The 20,773-nt window shown below is 52.5% G+C and overlaps 1 protein-coding gene across 1 annotated transcript; it reads left to right on the forward strand.

Annotated features, from left to right (window-relative positions):
- The first annotated feature begins 6,882 nt into the window (after positions 1-6,882).
- EDN2 (endothelin 2) lies at positions 6,883-12,624 on the forward strand. The gene is made up of 5 exons (XM_036397182.2): positions 6,883-6,949; positions 7,471-7,603; positions 8,670-8,789; positions 9,850-9,954; positions 10,666-12,624. Exons 1-5 carry the CDS (start codon positions 6,892-6,894, stop codon positions 10,775-10,777), a joined length of 528 nt encoding a protein of 175 aa, XP_036253075.1. The 5' UTR covers positions 6,883-6,891; the 3' UTR covers positions 10,778-12,624.
- Positions 12,625-20,773: the final 8,149 nt, after the last annotated feature.

Raw genomic sequence — 20,773 nt, forward strand, 5'->3', positions numbered from 1 at the left:
TTATCCAGGTCTGATGGAACAGGAGAGCCCTGCGTGGAGCTGAGTGTGCTGATCACACACCCACACATTCCAAATATTCCCATTTATCTGGTGCTTCCCTGGATTTAATTCAACCTTCATCTTGCCTCCCCCTGCTTTTATCTGACTCAAAGTTTGGTCGCTTTGTGTAAATTTAATGACATTTGTGTACCAGGGTCAGGATCAGGCTGCAGACAGACTGACTGATCTTTGCAGCTCCCTTACCCCAACTCACTCCACACATCTCCCCTGGAGAAATACAACCTAGAAGGAGAGCTCAGGACATTTCACAGGTCTCAGAGACATTCACTTTGTTTTCTCCTTCCAAGACCAAGATTTCAGCTCTCTCCCTGCCTGGCAGACATCCCAGGGCATCCCATCAGTGCCAGAATCCCAGGAACACCAACCATGGCCTGATCAGTGGCTCCTGAGAGCTCCAGTTACTACAGAAAGGGATCAGGATCTGCTGCCATTCCCGCCCTTCCACTTTGCTGTCCCACAGCCACTGGAATTCAAATTCCTGGGCAGGAAAGTGTCACCAGGTCCTTCAGGACAGCACCTCTGGCTTTGTGTCTTCTGCCTGAAGAGCAGAACAGAATAACTCATGCCTGGATATCAGGGATGGATTATTCTGCATAATAATCCATCCCTAGATATCAGAACTGGATAATCCATCCCTGAAGAACAGAACTGGGATAATCCATCCCTGAAGAACTGAACTGGATAATCCATACCTGGAAAACAGAATTAGATAATCCATCCTTGGGGAACAGAACTGGATAATCCATCCCTGGAAAACAGAACTGGATAATCTATCCCTACAGATCAGAACTGATAATCCATCCCTGGAGATCAGAACTGGATAATCCATCCCCGAAAAACAGAACTGGATGATCCATCCCTGAGGGAAGAGAACTGGGATAATCCATCCCTGAAGAGCTGAACTGGATAATCCATACCTGGAAAACAGAACTGGATAACCCATCCCTGGGGAACAGAACTGGATAATCCATACCTGGAAAAGAGAACTGGGTTGATGCATCCCTGCAGAACTGAACTGGATAATTCATCCCTGGACATCAGAACTGGATAATCCATCCCTGCGGTAGGGAACTGGATAATACATCCCTGAGGAACAGAACTGGATAATCCATCCCTGGAAAATAGAACTGGGTTAATCCATCCCTGTGGAGCAGAGCTGGAAAATCCATCCCTGGATATCAGAACTGGGTAATTCATCCCTGGGAAACAGAACTGAATAATCCATCCAGGATATCAAAACTGGATAATCCATCCCTGCAGAACAGAGCTGGACAATCTATCTCTGGAAAACAGAACTGGATAATCCATCCCTGCAGAAGGGAACTGGAAAATGCATCCCTGGAGAGCAGAACTGGATGATCCATTCCTGGGGAACAGAACTGGGTAATCCATCCCTGTGGAACAGAACTGGGTGATCTATCCCTGGATATCAGAACTGTATGGTCCATCCCTGCAGAAGAGAAATGGATGGTCCATCCCTGCAGAAGAGAAATGGATGGTCCATCCCTGCAGAAGAGAAATGGATGGTCCATCCCTGCAGCTCCCCCGGTGCCAGGCAGTATCAGCCTCATCCCTCCAGGCTGGCCCTTGGCACAGGGCAGTGCCTGCCATGGGGACAGACCCTTCCAGGGTGACAGCTTGCCTCTCCTGGATGCCACAGGAGGTCCTTGCCAGGGCCACCTGCCCCTTCCCACCTCCCTGGGAAGGATGGAGCTGGCACATCCCAGGATCTTCCCCTCTGTGTGACCCCACGTGTCCTGGGGACACCTTGTGTTTGTGTGTGGGCAGAGGCAGCAGTGCCAACACCTGGGGCCAAGCTGCTCTGCCCACCCCTGAGAGGGACACTGGGCTTCCCTGGGAGCCTCAGGATGGGAAAACACCTGAAGAACCCCACTGTGACCACACAAACAGCCCCTGGGTGTGTTCAGCCAGACCTCACACACAGAGCACGACACATCTGTTATCAGCAAACCACGCACACACCCATGGCTTTGGGTTCCTCTCTGCAGGGCTGCATTTCAGGACTGCCTGGCATTCACTGAGGTCCCTTTTGCTGCTGAAATCCCACCTCCAGCTCCAGCAAGAAGTGCCACCTCCCCTGGGACAGCACAGAAGGGACAGACCAGCCCAGGGTGGCTGCGGGGAAACCAGCTGGGACCTTGAAGAGCAAATCTTGGAGAAGTGAGTCTGGACTTCCAGTAACAGCCCAAGAACAAAGCCCTGAGGGCTGCCCAGCTCCCCCAGCCCTCCCATGGCACCAGTGCCCATCAACAGAAAGGAGCCAGAAGGGAATTCAAGAGCTGCCTCAGGAGAGGCCTGGATGCTGCAAATGAACTTCAGGATATTCTCCACAGAGCTGACTTTAGGCCAAAATAAGGAGAAACTGGGATCTGGAGGATGCCGTTGTGTTGTGCATGTTGTTTGTAGCCTTAAAAAATAATAATAACCTGAGTAGCCTTAAAAAAATTACTAGGCTTTAAAAATAGTAGTCTTAAAAAATAATAATAATAGAAAATTGTTGAAATTATTTTTAAAAATTTGTTGAAATTCCACCACTGTTTGTGCAGGATTCTCTCCTGAGCCATCTTCAGCCCCTTTGGGATGTCATGGGCAATGCTCCAGATTCACCCAGTGTCAGCTCACAGCCCCACAGAGCTGACGAAACTCTGCCCCTTTGCCTTCCAAGTATCCAGACCGTGTGCTCACCCTTTCTCATTGTGTGAAACATCTCCAGCCTCCCTGTGCCTCACTGAGCTCCTCCCCATCAGCAGAAAGCTGGGATTTATTAATTACAGCTGATGTGCTGAGCTGGGGAGGGCAGGGGGGCAGCAAAAATCCCAAAGGAAGCCCCACTTGACAATGTCTCTTTCCTTCACTTCCTCACAGCGGCTCCGTGGGGGATGAACAACGCTGGAAAAATGCAGCTCATGTCCCAGGACAAGAATGCTGATTATTTGCTGGGCTGCCATCCACCACGGGGAATTCTGGCTCGTGACATCACCCCATTGTTCCTGCTGGTGCCAAGAGCACGCTGGGATCCCAAGTGCTCAATGGTTAAAGGCCTTTCCTGTTTGCTCACTCCTTGTTTCCAAACAGTGCCAGGCCCGCACGGGATGTCTCCTATGCTGGGCTGCTTTGTCCCTTTCGTCATGTCTGCCTGGAACTCCTCACAGTGACATGAACAATGTGCTCCCGCAGGCAGAAACAAAAGGGAAAAAATAACTGCAGGAGGCAAAGCCCATCTTTGGCGTTCAGGACCCCGTGCATGCCTTTGTTCCTTCTTTGGGAGCTGTGTTTGTGCAGCACGGCCCAGCCCTCCTCCAGCCCTGTTGTTTTTCTTTGTGATTTTAGTGTGGTGAAAGTGCCAGGAGGGTTGGCCTTGGGAAGCTGGCTCCTGATCCTTATCAGGGGAACAACGAGGACAGTGGCAGGAGCTGTGCAGGTTCTCCGTGCTCTGAGGGTCAAGGAGAGCCACAGCTCCCAGTGCAGGCTGATCCCCCAGCCCTCAGCACGAGGGGATCCAGCATCTGTGGGTTTGGGGCACCAAAATGTGAGATCTAAAGGTGTTTGAGAGTGCCCAAAGGTGGTGAAGGGTCAGGAGGGGCCGCAGGAGGAGCAGCTGAGCGCTCTTGGTGTGTGCAGCTGGAGCAGGGCACAGTGAGGGCAGAGCTCAGGGATCTGCAGCTCCTCCCGAGGGGCAGCTCCCATCCCTGCTCTGGGCCAGGGACAGCAGCCAGGGCACGGCTGGAGCTGGGCCAGGGCAGCTCAGGCTGGAGCTCAGGGCAAGGTTCTTCCCCCAGAGGGTGCTGGGCACTGCCCAGGCTGCCCAGGGAATGGGCACGGCCCCGAGGCTGCCACAGCTCCAGGGATGCCCAGGCTGGGCTTGCTGGGGGCTCTGGCCAGGGCTTGGCTTTGGCATTGATCATTCCTGTGGGTCCCTTCCAGCTCAGCACATTCCATGATTCTGTGAGAGGGAGGGATGGTGGAGATGAAGGATGGGGGAGAAATTTGGGCAGCGCTGCAGGGATGGCCAGGCTGGGGCTGTTGGGGGGTCTGGGCAGGGTCATGGCTGGGCTGGATCATCCTTGGGGTCCCTTCAGCTCAGGATGTTCCATGACTCAACCTAAACCAAGCAGGTTCTCTTGGAACCACCACAGAGAGCAGAATAATCACTGAGCCGAGGAATCACTGAGGTTGGAAAAGACCTCCAAGATCACTGAGCCCCCCCTGCTCTGTGGGATGTGTTGGGTGCTGAAGCAGCTGCTTCACCTTCTGCCTGGGCATTCTCCCTCACAAGCCCTAAAGGCAAAACAACTTCCTAAGGTATGATTTTTCCACAGGAGCTCTTTAGCCTGGGCAAAGCTCTCAGAGCTGGGCCAGTTCAAAGCCACTTCAGTGCCAACCTCATCTCTGCAGGGTTCCCTGCAAGAACCAGAGGCATTCAGCCCTAGCCCCACATCCTTTGGGATCTTTGAAGCTCTGGTGCCAAACATCCCAAGGTGTGCAGCTCAGGTTGGTGCCTGCTCAGCACAGGAGGGCTTTTCCTGGAGAAAAACCAGGAATTCAGGCTCCCTCCACAGACAGGGACGAGCACAAGGGTGTAACATTTGCTCCATTTTCAGCCTGGTGGGATTTATGGGAAATGAAGACAACAATTGAGAAATCCTTGGATGAAAGGCCTGGTTTGTGAAGATGTTTTTGCACCTGGCATGACAGATAGCAGCAGACATCTGGGCACTTCCAGCAGATTGCAGACAGGTACATGGAGCTCCAGGTGCTCCTTGGAAATGAGCTGGGTGACAGAGCCCCGGCCACAAAAGGTGGAGGAAATTCCTTGAACCCAGATGCCCAAAACCTGGGGTTGGTTTGAGGCTGTGGTTCCTTGCCCGAGGCACCAGCTCTGGGTGTGACAGGGCTGATCCCTTCAGCAAACCAACCCCAACCAACAGCGCCGCGGCGCTGCCCCGGCCCTCTCCGGCAGCACCCCTTCAAAGACAGCGCCCTTTTTTTGTAGAAATGATGTCATTCACTGGCCAGCCTTCCCTCGGGGTGAGCAAACACGGCTGCGTTGCCTTCCCCACGTCGAGGGGATCGTCTTTCAGCCCGCAGTGACCAGGATGAGGAGCGCAGGAACGGGAGCCAAGGCAGATTTATTGTATCACTGGGCTGGCATCTGGAATGTCACACACAGCTCTGACTTAACTCTGAAACTTGGCACAGCTGGAATATGGGCAGTAACAGGTAATGCTGCTTTTGTGTTTCCCTGTTTTCTTTAGAATAATTGTTGCATTGGGACAGAGGTTAAATACTTCCCTCTGTTTGCTTTGTTTTATGAGCTCTGTCTTTATTTTTTTATTAATTTATCATTTGCACTCTTCCTGATTTTCTGTGCCTGACACATCCCCTGCTCTGCTATTTCCATGGCATGCCCATACATACATTTTTCATCCCCTCTGGCCTCTGTGCCCCCTCACTTCATGCCCTCTGTGCAGTTTCTTCGCTCCTGCTGGTTTTTCCCTGCACACACCCCCTGTGTGCATTTTGCATGAGCACAGAGAGAATTCCCTCTGCTGCTTGGACTGAGGGAATGTCAAATCCTGCAGACTTTTCCTGCAGGACTGCAGTCATCACCTGTGTTGCTTCCATGAGCTGCTGTGAGCAGAAGCTCCGGCTCAGGAGCAGTTTTCCTCACTCTCCCTCCCTGCAGTTTTCCTTATTTCCCTTTCCTTTCCCTCACACGTGTTCCTGTGCATGAGACCTCACCGTGGCTGCAATTGCCACCACCTTGCCCATGACAACAGGGCCATAAAAGCTGAACTGCGCATGGTAAACAAATAAAATACACTCCCTTTCCCAAGAGGCTTTGGAGAACCTCTTGCAAAAGGCAAACACGGTGATTTCACTTTTCCAAACCACTCGCAGGATTTGCCCAAGATTTGCCGTGCCTGGAGCTGCCACTCCAAGCTGGATTTGGTGCTCCCAAGGAATTCAGGGTGCCTGGAAGCTGTGATCCATCCCTGGCATGCTCAGGATCCAACAATTCCCCGGAGGAATTTCCTGCTTCTGCCTGACACAGCACGGGCAAGGTGAAGGGCTTTGACTCCTCCTGGTGCCTGCCAGGAGGTGACTGTGCTTCACATGATTCGCATCCTAAAAATGTGCAGATAATGCTGAATGTGCCACAGGGATGCTGAATCGAAATTAGACGGTGCACGGGCAGATTTATTGCAAGAAACTTTAATTGCTCAGTGTAGCAAAAGTCTGAAAGTTGATTTAGAGGAAAAAACAGAGGAGAGAGAGAGAGAAAGCCAAGGTTGTCATTTTACCAAGTGCACAGCAATTTCAAGCGAGATTATCAATTTAAATTTTTATTAAAATAAAGAAGTCAAATTAAGACATTTCAAGTGAAAACTTCACTTTGATATTGGATCCTGGGCAGTTCCTGCAGTTTAAAGCATCCCCCGGAGCCGGGGGAGGTGCGGGGGGCTCCCGGGGGGACACTGCCTGCAGAGCCCGCTGTGCTCGCTGCCTTCACCGCAGCCCCAGCCCCGCTCGGGGCACACTCTGCCTCACCGCATCCCGGCCCCGGACACTTTCCCCATTCCCCGGAGCTCCCCGGGCAGAGGAACGCGAGGATTCCTCCGGGGAGGAGCGGGGGGTCCGCGCCCGCCCCACGCGAGCCCGGCGTTCCCCGGGGGCGGAGCGGGTGACGCGGGCCGGGGCTATAAAGCACCTGCCGGGCTCCCGCCGACTCCAGACGCAGCGCGGCGGCTCCGCTGGAAGAGCTGGCACAGCAGGAAAAGGAGGAGAAGCCCGGGAGAAGCCGCGGTCATGGGCAGCCATCCCGCCGTGCTGCTGGCGCTCGCCCTCTGCGCCCTGCTGCAAGCCGGTGAGCCCCGGGCTGGAGCGGGGCTCGGTGCCCCGGGGGTGCCCGCAGGGGAGAGGGGACCCCTGCGAGCCCTCGGCGCGGGGAGGGGACCGGGGGTGCCCGGGGTGGGCGCGGATACCGTGAGGGACCCTCGGTCTGGGGAGCCCCCGGGGCTGTGAGGGTCCCGCCGGCACCGGGACAGCGCCGCGACCCTCAGGGGGGACACACGGACGGGACCCTCAGAGGGGACCCTCAGGGGGGACACACGGACGGGACCCTCAGGAGGGGACGCACGGACGGGACCCTCAGGAGGGACCCTCAGAGGGGACGCACGGACGGGTCCCCAGAGGGGACGCACGGACGGGACCCTCAGAGGGGACCCTCAGAGGGGACGCACGGACGGGGCCCTCACGGGGGACGCACGGACGGGACCCTCAGGGGGGACACACGGACAGGGCCCTCAGAGGGGATGCACGGACGGGACCCTCGGGGGGACACAGGACGGGCTGCTCATCTCTCCCTCCCTGTGCTGCTTGCCGTAGGTCTGGGCCATCCCCCGGCCGAGTCGCACCTGGCCGCGCGGCCGAGGAGCAAGCGATGTTCCTGCAACAGCTGGCTGGATAAGGAATGCATCTACTTCTGTCACCTGGACATCATCTGGGTCAACACACCTGGGTGAGCAGAGCGCGGCGCTCGGGGAGCTCTGCTGATGGGCAGGGGCTGTACCTTCTGCTGGAGAGGGTGGGAAAGGCTCCCGGTGCTCCGGCAGCACCTGCTCCAAGGTGCACGGACAGCCCAGAAGGGGACAAACCGTGCTGCTGCTGCTGCTGCTGCTGCTGCTCGGGTGTTTGTCCATCCCCCGGGGGTCGGGGTGAAAGCACAGGGCGCTGCTTCCTCCCGGGCTCGGCTTTTCCCGAGGTTTGCACCTCTGCGAGCCCGCAGCAACACCGAGATGTTGTTGTGGCCGCAAGTCAGAAAAGTTCCTCTCCCCGCTCGCTCGCACGCGTAACCCCGGCTGCTGCTGCCTGCCAGGATTGTTAATGAGACAGGGGTGGGCTGGCACTGCGGGCCGCGGCTGCCAAGTCCTGCCCTCAGGAATGCCGCAGCAGCTTCCCCAGAGCTTGCAGACCAATGGCCATCGCACTGGAGCACAACACATGCGCTCAGGTGTGGTAATAATCGTGCTCGCTGACATGCATTTACAACTCGCTGCTTGCTCGGGGAATAGCTGCTTGCAGTCGCTGCCAATGCTGCAGCCTCTGGGAGAGGAGATTGCCATCAGAGATGGAGCAGGAGTGTGTGTGCTCGCAGCTCTGGGAGCACCAGAACCTGCTCTGGCCCCGAGGCTCCTGGGGCTGTGCAGTGTCCTGTGTGTTAAACCTGTGGGGAAGGAGAGCCCTGGCACCTCAGGGCTGGGCCAGCCCTGCTCCTCAGGAGCTCTGCCACCCATGGGAGCTCACCCAGCCCGTGTGTCAACCCTTGCACGGGCACCTGGGCTGCTGCAAGGGGAGAAAACTCCTGTTCCCAGCCAGCACAGAGCAGCCATCCCCGGCAGGGAGGGGCGGTGTGGGAGAGGAGCTGGAGTTTAAAGCTCAGACCCATCAGTGACCTTTTCACCTTCTGGCTATAGATGAGTCTTTTATTATTCTGGCACTAGCTTGGCTGCCTCCCAGGACCCTGGTACAAACCTGCTGGCCAATAAAAAGCTGGTGGCATAGCTGAATTCCTTTGTTTTTCCCAGGCACACCGCTCCCTACGGCTTGGGCAGCCCGCCAAGGCGGCGCAAGAGGTCTGCGGGCAGGTGCGAGTGCTCGCACTCCAGGGACAGCATCTGTGCCACCTTCTGCCACGGCAGGCCTGGGTAAGGCTGGGGGTGTCCCCGGGGGCTGCTCAGGGGGGACAGACAGGCAGGGCTCAGGGGCTGCCTGGGGAAGGCTGTGTGCCAGCAGCTGGCACTTGTCTGGTGGCTTTTTTCTCCCTCCCGAGAGCCCTGGTAGAGTCACTGTGTGGTTTGGGTGGGCAAGTGTCCTTCAGCAGCTGAGAGGCAGCAGTGTCACCTCCAGCCCTGCTGCTGCTGCTGCCAGGAGGCTGGGGAAGCTCTGGATGTGCCGGTGCGAAGGGGGAGCTGGTGGGGATGGGATAAGTGAGGGTGTGGAGCTTTGGGACAGCAGTGTCCCCTGCTCAGAAGGACAGCTGGCAGCACCCTGGGAGTGGGGACAAATGAAGGTGTGGAGCTTTGGGACAGCAGTGTCCCCTGCTCAGAAGGAAGAGCTGGCAAAGCACTGGGAATGGGGACAAGTGAGGGTGTGGAGCTTTGGGACGGCAGTGTCCTCTGCTCAGAAGGACAGCTGGCAGCACCCTGGGAGTGGGGACAAGTGAGGGTGTGTATTTTTGGGACAACAGTGTCCCCTGCTCAGAAGGAAGAGCTGGCAATGCTCTGGGAATAGGGACAAATGAAGGTGTGTATTTTTGAGACAGCAGGATCCCCTGCTCAGAAGGGAGAGCTGGCAATGCTCTGGGAGTGGGGACAAGTGAGGCTGTGGATTTTTGGGACGGCAGTGTCCCCTGCTTGGCTCAGAGGGGAGCAGAGGACTGCTCCAAGCAGGCAGATGTCCCGTGTGCCTGTGGGGTGTCAGCTCAGCTCCAGCAGCGCTGCTGAGGGGAGGTGAAGTCGCTGTGGATATCTGTCATTAATTCCACAGCCAGGCAATGGTTACAATCCCTAATCATTCATTTTGCCTGTGAATAGAGGAGCTCTGGCACGAGGGAATAGCAGTCAAAGTAAGCCCTGAATAGCTCCCAAATAGCTGCAATTAACCCTTCAAAGCCGTGCATTCAGCTGTCTGTCACCGGGCCAGGCTCCCCCTGAGCTCCCCGCAGCCCGGCTGTGGGTGGCTCAGGCTTCTCCTCTTGCTCTTTAGGTACCTCCAGAGTCTGAAGCTTCCCATGAGCTCTGGATCATCAGCGAGGTCTCTGCAGAGCGGTGCCACGAGGCCTCCCCATCACGGGCTGCTGAGAGCTCTCAGGTGAGCAGGGCACCTAAACCCACTCTGAACGTCCCTCGTGAGCACTTGAAGATGTGGTTGTGGCCCCAGGCTGCAGTTCCCACTCAGATCTGACTTTCTGCCTCCTCCTGGCTCCTCTAAATGAGGAGGTTTGGCTGTTTCTGCTCTCTGTGGCACTGAAGGCTCCATCTGAGGAGCCAGGGCTGTGTGTGCCCTTCCCAAGGGGGCAGTGCCACACAAAATGGGATTCTTGGTTGGAATGGGGAGTTCCTCTGATGTGGGACAGGCAGGTGGGTGATGGACAGAGGAGGGAGAGGGGGATGGCATGGTGTAGGAAGATAATTTATGGGGCAGCAACTTTGGACCAAAGTTCAGAGCTTTTCTAAGCCCACATCAGGGAATTGTGGGGAGAAACAGCAACTCCAGGAGTGTAACTGAGCTAAAGGGAGGTGGCAAATTAATTAATAAATCAGAGGCAATGGGGATGCTTTCTGAAAGGCAGATTTGGGGAAGCTGCACTTTGGGTCATCCTTGAATCCTCTGACACCTCACTGGGTTTGATGGAGCTCCACTGTGCCTTAATGCAGCTGTGGACACAAATTCCTGCTCCTCCTCCCCCATCTCCTGCCTCCCAGCAAATGGTGGCGAGGGGCAGATAAATGTGATGTGATGGGGTGCTGAGCAGGGGGCAGATGGGCTGGAGAGTGACCACGGTGTCCCCTCTGTCCCCAGGGACCTCAGGGTCTCCAGCCCACGCTCCAGCAAACGCCAGCAGCGCTCACAGAGGGACACGCAGCCACCAGCTCTGCCCTGGGAAAAAAACATCTGGAAGAAGAAAAGATAAGAGACAGGAGCACACCAAGCTCACCAGAAGAATTTGGAGTCCTGTGGGTGCCACCAGCTCTGCTGTCAGTTGTTAGAGCTGAAGGGAAGGCCGTGAGTGGAAGGGAAGGAGGTGGAAGTCTCCGTGTTCCTGCTGCATGAACCAGCACTCAAGGGACTGCTGCAAAGGGAAAAAACTGTCTGTCCATCCTGCCAGAGAAGTGTCCTGGAGCTGAATTGTGCCTTTTTGGACCAGGCAAGGGTTGTACTGGAGCAGCACTGGCTGGACTGTGCCCTGCAGCCCTCAGCAGGGGCTCAGCCAGGGGTTCTGGGCAGGGCTGGACCAGGCAGCACCGAGCCCATCACTGCCCTGGGCTGCTCTGCCTGGAGCTGTCCAAGCCTGGCCCATCCAGAGGGGTTTGGCTGCTCGCTGCAGTCAGGGATGAGCTGCCTCAGCCCAAGCCCACCTTTGCACTATTTTCTCCTGTCAGTCAGTGCCCATGGATGAGGCTCCCATAGTGGAACAACTCCCAGTTTGTGTTGGAGTTTATTTCATCAGCCCCTGGAGCCAGCTGAGCAGTCAGGGGCACTCAGTGGCTGAGAAATCCCTGGGGTGGGTTTCCACTGAGGGCCTGGCTGGGGCTGAGGGGCAGGATCAGCCACCCCAGGGATGGCACCAAACCCAGCTGGGGCTGAGGGGCAGGATCAGCCACCCCAGGGATGGCACCAAACCCAGCTGGGGCTGAGGGGCAGGATCAGCCACCCCAGGGATGGCACCAAACCCAGCTGGGGCTGAGGTGGGGCTGGGCTTGTGCAGGAGCCCCCACAGCCAGGGGAGGGTGAGCAGAGCCCTGGGGTGGGTCAGGGACCCCTCTCATCTCCTTGGACACGCCCTCAGTGAGGACCTGCAGCTCCTGAATATCCCAACCTCTTTCCGGCTGGAGAGGGCACACAAAGCCTGGCTTAGGTCAGCTCTGAGCCAGCTCTGGGCAGCAAATGAGCAGTCAGGGCCAGCAGGGCAGGGGAATGCAGCAGGGGAGGGCAGCCAGGTGGGAAGGATGAGGAGGGAAGGACTGGTTGGAACAGGGGCTGGCTGATCTCTAAGATCCATTCCATTCCTGTAAGGGAGCACAGCCCTGCCTGGGTCAGGCTCAGGTTTAAACCCAGATCTGCTGGCCCAGGGGAGGCAAGGAAAAATTAGGGAAAAACACTGAGTGCAGAGCCTGGAAACCAAGCTGGCAGGCAAAGGCAGCCCAGGAGCTGTGTCACAAATGCACTTTTGTTTGCCTGGGCAGACTGAGCTCTGCAGGGAGCCAGGGCTGTCACCTGGGCAGGGCAGGTAGAGAACTGCTCTCCATTCTGCCAGGACCGCACAGGAGCTTTGCAGAGGCTGCTTGAAGTTGGTAGTGGACCAAAACCTGTGGCTGTTGCAAGTGTAGTCCCAATGGACAAGAAAAAGAATTCCTTGATTTTGCTTTAAGCCCCGGAGAGGGGAAAAATAAGACCAATGGATTGTATTGTGGATGAAAGAGCAGATGAATCATTTGGTCCCCAAAGCTGCAGAGAATCTGTTTTTATCTTTGACCTTCTGAAGGTTGGAGTCACTCTAAAAAACCAAAAGAAGAAAATCCTGAAAGGGTTTGTTCCAGAGGAAATTTTGCACATGGTTTAATGTGAGTAATTTAAAATAAAACTACTGCTGTAAAGAACTCTTGTCAATCTCCTCGTGTGTGTAATGTCCCATCCTGAGTGACTTACTGCACACCTGCCAAATGTAGCATCCTGAAATCTGTATATTTATTTAAATCTATTGATTTTTTTTTTTAGGCAGTAATTTTCAATGTATAATTTGTAATAAATAATGACAACAGTCAATGCTTTCCTTCCTTATTTGGTGGCTGGGGATGGTGGGTGAGGTGAAAGGAATCCAGGTGGCCAAAAGAAATGGGAATGGGAGTGGGAAGGGGAGGCTGGGAATGGTCCTGGGCACATCTCAGTTCCAAGTGAACCCATCTAGAATCCTTCTGGCTGACTCAAACACTCCTTATCTTCAACCCTTCTTCCTTCCTGGATTTCTCTGGCAGCAGGCATGGGGAGCAATCCCCAGGTTTGTGGATGTGGGACCAGTTTGGATCCTCGTGTTGAGGGATGCTGGTGGTGTTTGACCATGACTGAGTCCAGTCCTTCCCCAGCCCTGTGGCTGTGGGGTCAGCAGGGCAGGGACTGAGCTTTAGATCTGGGAAGGGATCCTATTATTATTATTATTATTATTATTATTATTATTATTATTATTATTGTCCCATCTAGAATCCATTTGGCTGACTTAAACATTCCTTATCTTCAACAGATTATCCCATCTATTATTATTATCTCATCTAGATGGGATTGGATATTATTTTTATTATTACTATTACTACTACTACTACTAATATTTCAGTTCAAAAGCCATCATCTAAAGGAAGATGCTGAAGGCTCAGGAGGGTTCCCAGCCTTTCCTATTCCCTGATTTTCCTGGCTGAGCTGCCTCTCCCTTGGCCAAGCCTTCACCCCAGGGCTTGGTGTGAAAAGCAGAGTCCATCAGATGTTCCTGTGACAATAAATCATCGCTCCTGGGACTTTAATGGTAAAGGTACATGATAAAAAGGAGCTGGAATTACAGGTAAAAGGGGGAAAAAGTACCTTGGACCACTGCAAATTCCCCATGTGATATGTACAATATCCACAGTTATTGTTGGTTGGGAGTTATGTATAAATTATGTATAAATTATGAATAGGATGGAACTGTTAGGAGCAGCCTCCTCAAAATTGATACACCATAAAGTAACAGCATATTGACAGTAGTTTTATTTAACTACTATAACTATACATATTTTTGGTTAAAACAATCTTTGTTTATTTTGAATATAATATTTGTTTGTAAGTTTTAAAACATTCTAAACTTAATAATAAAACTCTCTACATGTACAGAGCATTATTATTAAGATATATAGAATTTTATTATTAAGTTTAGAACTTTTAAAATATTTTATTAGATATACTTTTTTATAGTAATATATATATATATGTTATAGTAATATATATATATTTTATAGCTTAGGGAGTTATTTTAGCCAAGCGTTAATACACAGATCATTGTTCTATTTTTCCTTACTTTTCTACTTCTCACATAATTTTTCTGCTGATCAATCTCATGGCTCCTGCTCAGCTCCAATCCCAGTTCTGCTGTCTCTGAGGCCTTTTGCAGCTTGAATGAATTCCCACATACCCTGAAGTTCTCCCCTCCTCTGCCCAGCTGAGCTCCAGGGCAGGCCTGGGATTGTTCTGGTTTATCCCACGGGGTCCTGCTGAATGGGGGAGCCCTGGTTTAGGGCAAATTTAGGAGAAAACCTCCAAAGGGGCCCCTCCAGAAAGCAAACCCACACAGTCCCTCCCCCCAACCGGTTTGGGAAGGATTCCTCGGAGAGAAGTGGAAAGAACCTGTTTATTTAACAGGCACAGCACCGCCAGCACACAGAATGAACAATACCAGGTGACACCGCTCTGTCACCGCTCTGACAAAGATGACAAATTCAGAAAGTCTCTCTGGGGGTGCTCGCTCTGTTCTCAGTCCCTCCTGTGCTGGGGCAGCTGCTGCAGCCACAAGGTGCAAACTCTCGGTGTTCCCCAGGTCCCAGCCCGGAGCAGGTTCCAGTTGGTCCAAAAAAGGGAAAGGAGAAACAGTCCAGGGAAAATTTGGACTGCTCAGCTAAACTAACTAATGAGCAGGAGCAAAAAGCAAGAGCAAAGCAGGAGCAAAGCAGAAGCAGGAGCAAAGGGAAAAGCAAAGCAAAAAGCAAAAGCAGCACCATGCACTGCCCTGTCTGTGTGTCCCGCCAGCCGTGGGGGAGCGGCTGAGAGCAAAACCAAAACAAAACATTCGCTCTGCAGAGCCAGTCTGGAAGGCACAGAACATGATATCCAGCATGAACAGAACACAGGAATGGGGATACAGCACCATAACCTCACCCTGGGACAGGGGGAAATGAGGATTTTCTGCATTTCCCAGCAGAGATTTCCCCATCTCTGCAATGTCCACTGAGCCAGCCCCGGGATTTTATTTGTTCTCCTGAAATCCTAAAGGAACCTTGGCTAGACCTTGGTCTCAGAGGGGAAATATCCCTGTGTGGGGTGCTCAGAGGCTCCTGGCACCAGGAGAACCCCACATTTTGGGAGGTGGGACCACAGGAGATGCTCTGCAGCTCTTCCACAGTGTCTGGCCTTGGAGCAAAGAGGGAAAATCGGAAATAATCATTGAGGGGGGTGGGGCTGAGAGTTTTTGGGGACCTAAGATCAATTAACAGAGGAAATTTTGACATGGGAATAATGAGAAATATTCCAGGGAGTTCCCCCACATTTAAGTGGAAACTTTGGACTCAGCAGCGAGAAGCAGAGAGAGAAATCCTGAGAAGTGCCCTGATCCCAAAAGCTCAGCAGAGCTCCTTGCTGGGGTGTCCCCCAAGGCGCCTCAGTGCCACCAAGGGCTGAGGAACAGCCTGAGCCTGGCAGGAGCCCCTGGTGGGGCTGCACTGATGCCAACCTCTGAGCACAGCCTTGGGCACAGCTTTAATTACCAGCCCTAATTAGGGAACACCCGAGGGAAGAAGATGCTGGAGAGCATCTTAATTAGGGTGAGAAGGGATAAGAGAGGACTGTGCTTGTTCTTGAGGTTATTGAATTTGCTGATAAAGATTAGCTGAAGGAGGAGTATTTCATGAATTCTCACAGGTAACAGGAAAGAGCAGAACCATAAAACTTCATTTAAGTGGAAAATCCAAGAAATCAGGCAACTTCCAAAAGCAGCTCTGAGTATAAGAGATGGAGCATCTTTAATAAGACCCAGCTTTTTTCCTATTGACCATTCCCATCCAAATGGACACCTCATGCCCTGCATGTGACTCTCCTATTTTTCAGGGATTCCTGGAAAAAGCCCTTCCCTGATGGTCCACAGGCAGCAAACTCCCCTCCTGCTCTGTGGGACAGTTCTGTCCTCATCAGGATGTGCAATATTTTTATTTTTTTTTAATGGGACTTTGTTCCCTTTTAATATCTGTCAAACTGGTTCTGCCTGGGAGAAGATGTGGTGACATAAAATAGGGAGAAGTTGAAAAAAGCAGCCCCAGACATGTGGAGGAGACTCTGACCACCAGGACCATGGAGATTTTGCAGGTAGATTTTACCACAGAAATGGTAAATTGGTGATTTTGGCTTCTCACCTCAGGTGGGCTGGGAGATGAGGAGAAAATTGAAATGGTCCCAGTCACATTAAGGGATCACACAGTTTAAAATTGCATTAATTAGCTGTGCTGGGTAATGAATTAGTCCCAGGTAAGCCCATGCTGGATGAAACTCTCTGTCCCCTTGTCTCTATAGGACATGAAATAAAACAATAGTCATGCTGGAACCTCCAAGGTAAAGAGAAGGGCAGTTTAATTTCTGACTCCAACAATTATAGACTTTCAAAAGTGCCAGTGGATTGCAGGATGAAAGTCCCACCTCTCCAATGACACTGGACAAACCAACAGTCCATCAAATTTCTCCTCCTCCAGAAAAGAATTTAAAACAATAATTATTTACAGAAAAGCGTGTGAGAAAGTTCATTAAAGAACGTAGACATCAGAAGGATTAGAAGAACCCAGAAGAACAGGGGGACAGGGAGGGAGGTGCCCCTGGCTCAGCCTGTGCTGGAATTGCCATTCCTGAGTGCCCCTGGAATCACAGCCTGGAAAACAGGGTGTGAACACCTTGCTGAGCATCTGTGCCCGTGAATTAGTGGGAAAACACCTCAAGGGCTGGGCTCTGAGGGGGAGAATGACAAAGCTGATCTGGGAGACTTCCCCAGGCTCTGGGATCTCCTCTTGCCTGTGGTGGGGCTGGTCTAGCAGCAGCCACAACGCAGAGTCCCCAGAGAGGCTGGAAAATCCAACTGGGATTTAGGAGAGCCCCCAGAGAGGCTGAAAAATACAGCTGGGAGTCATCAGAGTCCCCAGAGAGGCTGAAAAATACAGCTGGGAGTCATCAGAGTCCCCGGAGAGGCTGGAAAATCCAACTGGGAGTTGGGAGAGTCCCATGGAGGCCGGAAAATCCAGCTGTGAATTGGGAAAGAGCCCCCAGAGGCTGGGAAATCCAACTGGGGTTTGGGAGAGCCCCCACAGAGGCTGAAAAATACAACTGGGAGTCATCAGAGTCCCCAGAGAGGCTGGAAAATACAATTGGGAGTTGGGAGAGTCCCATGGAGGCTGGAAAATCCAGCTGTGAATTGGGAAAGAGCCCACAGAGGCTGGGAAATCTAACTGGGAGTTGGGAAAGAGCCCACAGAGGCTGGGAAATCCTCTCCCATGTCCCTCCAAGGACAGGGATGTCCCCTTGGCACATCCTGGCCCCATTATCTGCAGTACCTGGTACCCAATAACTCACCCTGAAGCTTTTTCAGTTTTAATCCATGGAAATCTCCACCCCTTCATTCCAGCAGCAGGATTGTAACAGTTTAGAGAAGATCTGGGCTGGGAATGAGCCCCTCCCCAGGGATTTGATGGCAAATCCGAGGTGCTGCTCTGTGACTTTGTTGTTAAAAGGGAATAATTCTCCCCCCAGCTCCGTTGCAGGGGGAGGAGGAGGAGGGAGCACACACGGAGCAATTAAGAAAAATGTCTTTGACCTTCAGCAACTTAATCAGTTGCCAGTGTTCCTCCTAATAGTGTGCTAATGGTTAAGTTCTCCTGGCTGCCATAAAAAGTGCTATAACTGGAGGCTACAATAAAGTGCTGATCAACCCATCAAGTGAGTCAATCCCAAAGTAATATCTGTCTTTGTAATGACTGCAATAAAAGCCATGCCAAAGCCAGGAGATGACGTGAATAAGAATGCTGCTTAATTATGCTGGGCTGCTCTGCTGGGTGCTTGTGCCACACTGCCAGCCTGCTCTGGGGTGACACTGCCAAAGCCAAACTTTGCATTTGTGTGGTCTCCAAGGACGGTCCTGAGGAGTTTGGATGGATCTCCAGCCAAGCCAAGAAGAGTTTTGGTGCAGAAAAAGGTGTTGAATTTGGGTTGGGGCTGTTCACCCTGACAAAATGCAGGAGGGAGGTATCACTGTGATTCCCTCTTCAAGGGGTTGGGGCGGGGAAAAGGGGAAAAAATGGAAAAATGGAAAAGGGGAAAAGGTTCCCTGTGCTAAAATGGGATTAATGACAGGAAGCAGAAAGAGGGGAAAGCCAGGATCAGTCAGGGAGACCCTTCCAGGCACTGGGTGGATCTGAGGGGCTGGCTGAAAAATCCAACTGGGAGCTGGGAGAGCCCCAACAGAGGCTGGAAAATCCAACTGGGAACTGGGAGAGCCCCCCCAAAGGCTGGAAAATCCAACTGCGTGGGGGAGCCAAACTTTGTATTTGTGTGGTCTCCCAAGGACAGTCCTGAGGGGTTTGGACATGTCTCCAGCCAAGTCAAGCAGAGTTTTGGTGTTGAATTTGGGTTGGGGCTGTTTATCCTGACAAAATGCAGGAGGAAGGCATCACTGTGATTCCCTCTTCGAGGGGTTGGGGCTGGGAAAAAATGGAAAAAATGGAAAAAAGGGAAAAGGGTTTATAAATTTTAGCTATCCTGGTGTTAAAGACTGCAGGGTGAAGGTTCCCTGTGCTAAAATGGGATTGATGACAGGAAGCAGAAAGAGGGGAAAGCCAGGATCAGTCAGGGAGACCCTTCCAGGCACTGGGGTGGATCTGAAGGGCTGGCTGGAAAATCCAACTGGGATCTGGGAGAGCCCCCCCAGAGGCAGGAAAATCCAACTGGGAGTTGGAAGAGCCCCAACAGAGGCTGGAAAATCCAACTGGGAACTGGGAGAGCCCCAACAGACGCTGGAAAGTCCAACTGGGAGTTGGGGAGTTGGGAAGTTGTTGCCTTCCATGGCATAAACCCATCCCTGAGTGGAACCCATCCCAAGCACCCTTCAAAGGTCACTCAGGGGCAGAGGAGAGAGGGGCTGGAGGATCTTTCCCTGCCTGATGCCTTGTCTGGATTTTCCTGGGAGCTCTTGGCACCCTCAGGCACTGCTCAGGGCAGGATGGAGCAAACCCCATCCACAAGCCAAGTTTTGTGTGTGCTGCCCTTGGCACAGGCACAGGTGAAGAACAGAGCACACCACCCCTGGAGCCTGGAACCTTCCCTTGGGGAATTGTCCTGCTGTGCAGGGAGCTGCAGGGAGCACAAAGGGATGGAGAGGAACACCAGCTGCTCCTGCTGCAGGGATGGCTGCTGGCTTTGTGAGAAACAACCGCTCACTTTAAAAGTTTTAAAAGGTTTATTAAATCTTAATGAAGAATTCCAACAAAAGGACTAAATAAGGGAAAATTGCAGTGCTGGGAGCTGCCCCTCATGGATACCACATGGCTTGTTCATGTTCAAGATGGATGCTGAGGCTTTTATACCCCTGGGGTTGCATCAGCCAGCCCCGGCCCCTCCCAAAGTCTGTCAGTCAGATCTTCTGTGCCATTTATCAGTGCAAACTGCTTTGTAACTGGATTGGAGCTCAGGTGTTGTCTGCCACACCCCGTTAGCACCAAACTTTTCCATTCCCACCTGCCCCAGGTAAGGGACACCTGTGCAGCCCTCATTGTACCTGTCCTGGACAGCCCAGGCTGACTGATGGCCACAATACTGGGGGGAAGGGAACTGTGGGGAGAACAGAGGACATGTAAACTACAATAATATAACTGTTAAAATAGGTCAGAAACTGTTGTAAAATATCTGATAAATCCTTAAGCATGTACCGTTAGTTTGGTTGTTATATTGTAAAAGGGGTTAAAAGGGGAATTATAAGAAATTACACCCCAGTAAAGTGCAGCATGAGCCAGCCTGGACAGAGCTGTAATGGCCAATTGAGGCTTAAAACCTTCACGCAAATGGAGGATCCAAACAGAAACCAATCCAAAGGGACAAAGAACAGGATAAAAAGGGGCATCTGACCCAGGGAAGCTGTGCTGCTCCCCTGGAGCATCGGGGCCATCGCTGCTGAGCAGCCCCAGCGCCGGCGCTGCTTCATCCTCGACGGGAACGCTCCTGCTCGGCCTGGGCCCCTGCTTTGGGCCTTTCTTTTATTATAATAAATGCTGAAATCACTTTAGCACTGGGAGTCTGGTCCTGTTTTAAACATGTACTGTTAGTTTGGTTATGGTAAAAGAGGTTAAAAGGGCAGTTATAAGAAATTACACCTCAGTAAAGTGCAGCACCCCCCAAGCAAAATGAGCCAGCCTGGACAGAACTGTAATGGCCAATCAAGCGCCTTAGACCTTCATGCAGATGAAGGATCCAAAGAGAAACCAATCCAAAGGGACAAAGAACAGGATAAAAAGGGGCATCTGACCCACTGAATGTGTGCCACCCCAGTGCTGGCACTGCAGCATCCTCGATGGGAACACTCCTGCTCTGCCCCCCTGCTTTAGGCCTTTCTTTTTTATTATAATAAATGCTAAAATCACTTTAGTACTGGGACCCTGCTCTCGTTTTTATCAATAACTATACATCAATAAAGCTTCTCTTAATATTCACACAATATTCATCCCTTAATTGTGAGAGCCAATCATCTCGTTATCCATCTCTAACAGCTTCCCCCAAAACATCCCACAGCTCTGGGATCCCTGCAGGCACAAAGGAGCAGGAACCCAGCGTGGAGCTGGGGGCAAACACAGCACAGCCCTTCAAGGAATTCCTCCCCCATCGGCAGGGAAAACAGGATGCAGGCCACATTCCTGCTGGCATAGACAAGGCTCTCCACAGCAGCACAAACACAGTGCTCAGTTCCAATTAAACCCCGGCTTTATATCACCTTGCTGCTGATAAGGCTCTGATTAATGGAAGAATTGTCTTTTTATTTTTTCCCAATAAAGTCCCCGGTGTTAATTGTTTTTTCCCTCTAGCATTTCTCCTTTCAGAGGTGCTTTCGAGGAGGGTTTGCTGATTGTGCTGGAAGTGCTGTGGGAACACTTAG

This window comes from Molothrus ater, chromosome 24, assembly GCF_012460135.2.
Source record: "Molothrus ater isolate BHLD 08-10-18 breed brown headed cowbird chromosome 24, BPBGC_Mater_1.1, whole genome shotgun sequence".
Lineage (NCBI taxonomy): Eukaryota > Metazoa > Chordata > Aves > Passeriformes > Icteridae > Molothrus > Molothrus ater.

What these genes read in the sequence shown, in the direction of transcription:
- EDN2 (XM_036397182.2), top strand. Translation starts at nt 6,892, where the DNA reads ATGGGCAGCCATCCCGCCGTGCTGCTGGCGCTCGCCCTCTGCGCCCTG. An exon ending in TTCTGCCACGGCAGGCCTGG is followed by an intron (nt 8,790 to 9,849) that starts GTAAGGCTGGGG and finishes CTTGCTCTTTAG; the next exon opens with GTACCTCCAGAGTCTGAAGC. An exon ending in GGGCTGCTGAGAGCTCTCAG is followed by an intron (nt 9,955 to 10,665) that starts GTGAGCAGGGCA and finishes CTCTGTCCCCAG; the next exon opens with GGACCTCAGGGTCTCCAGCC.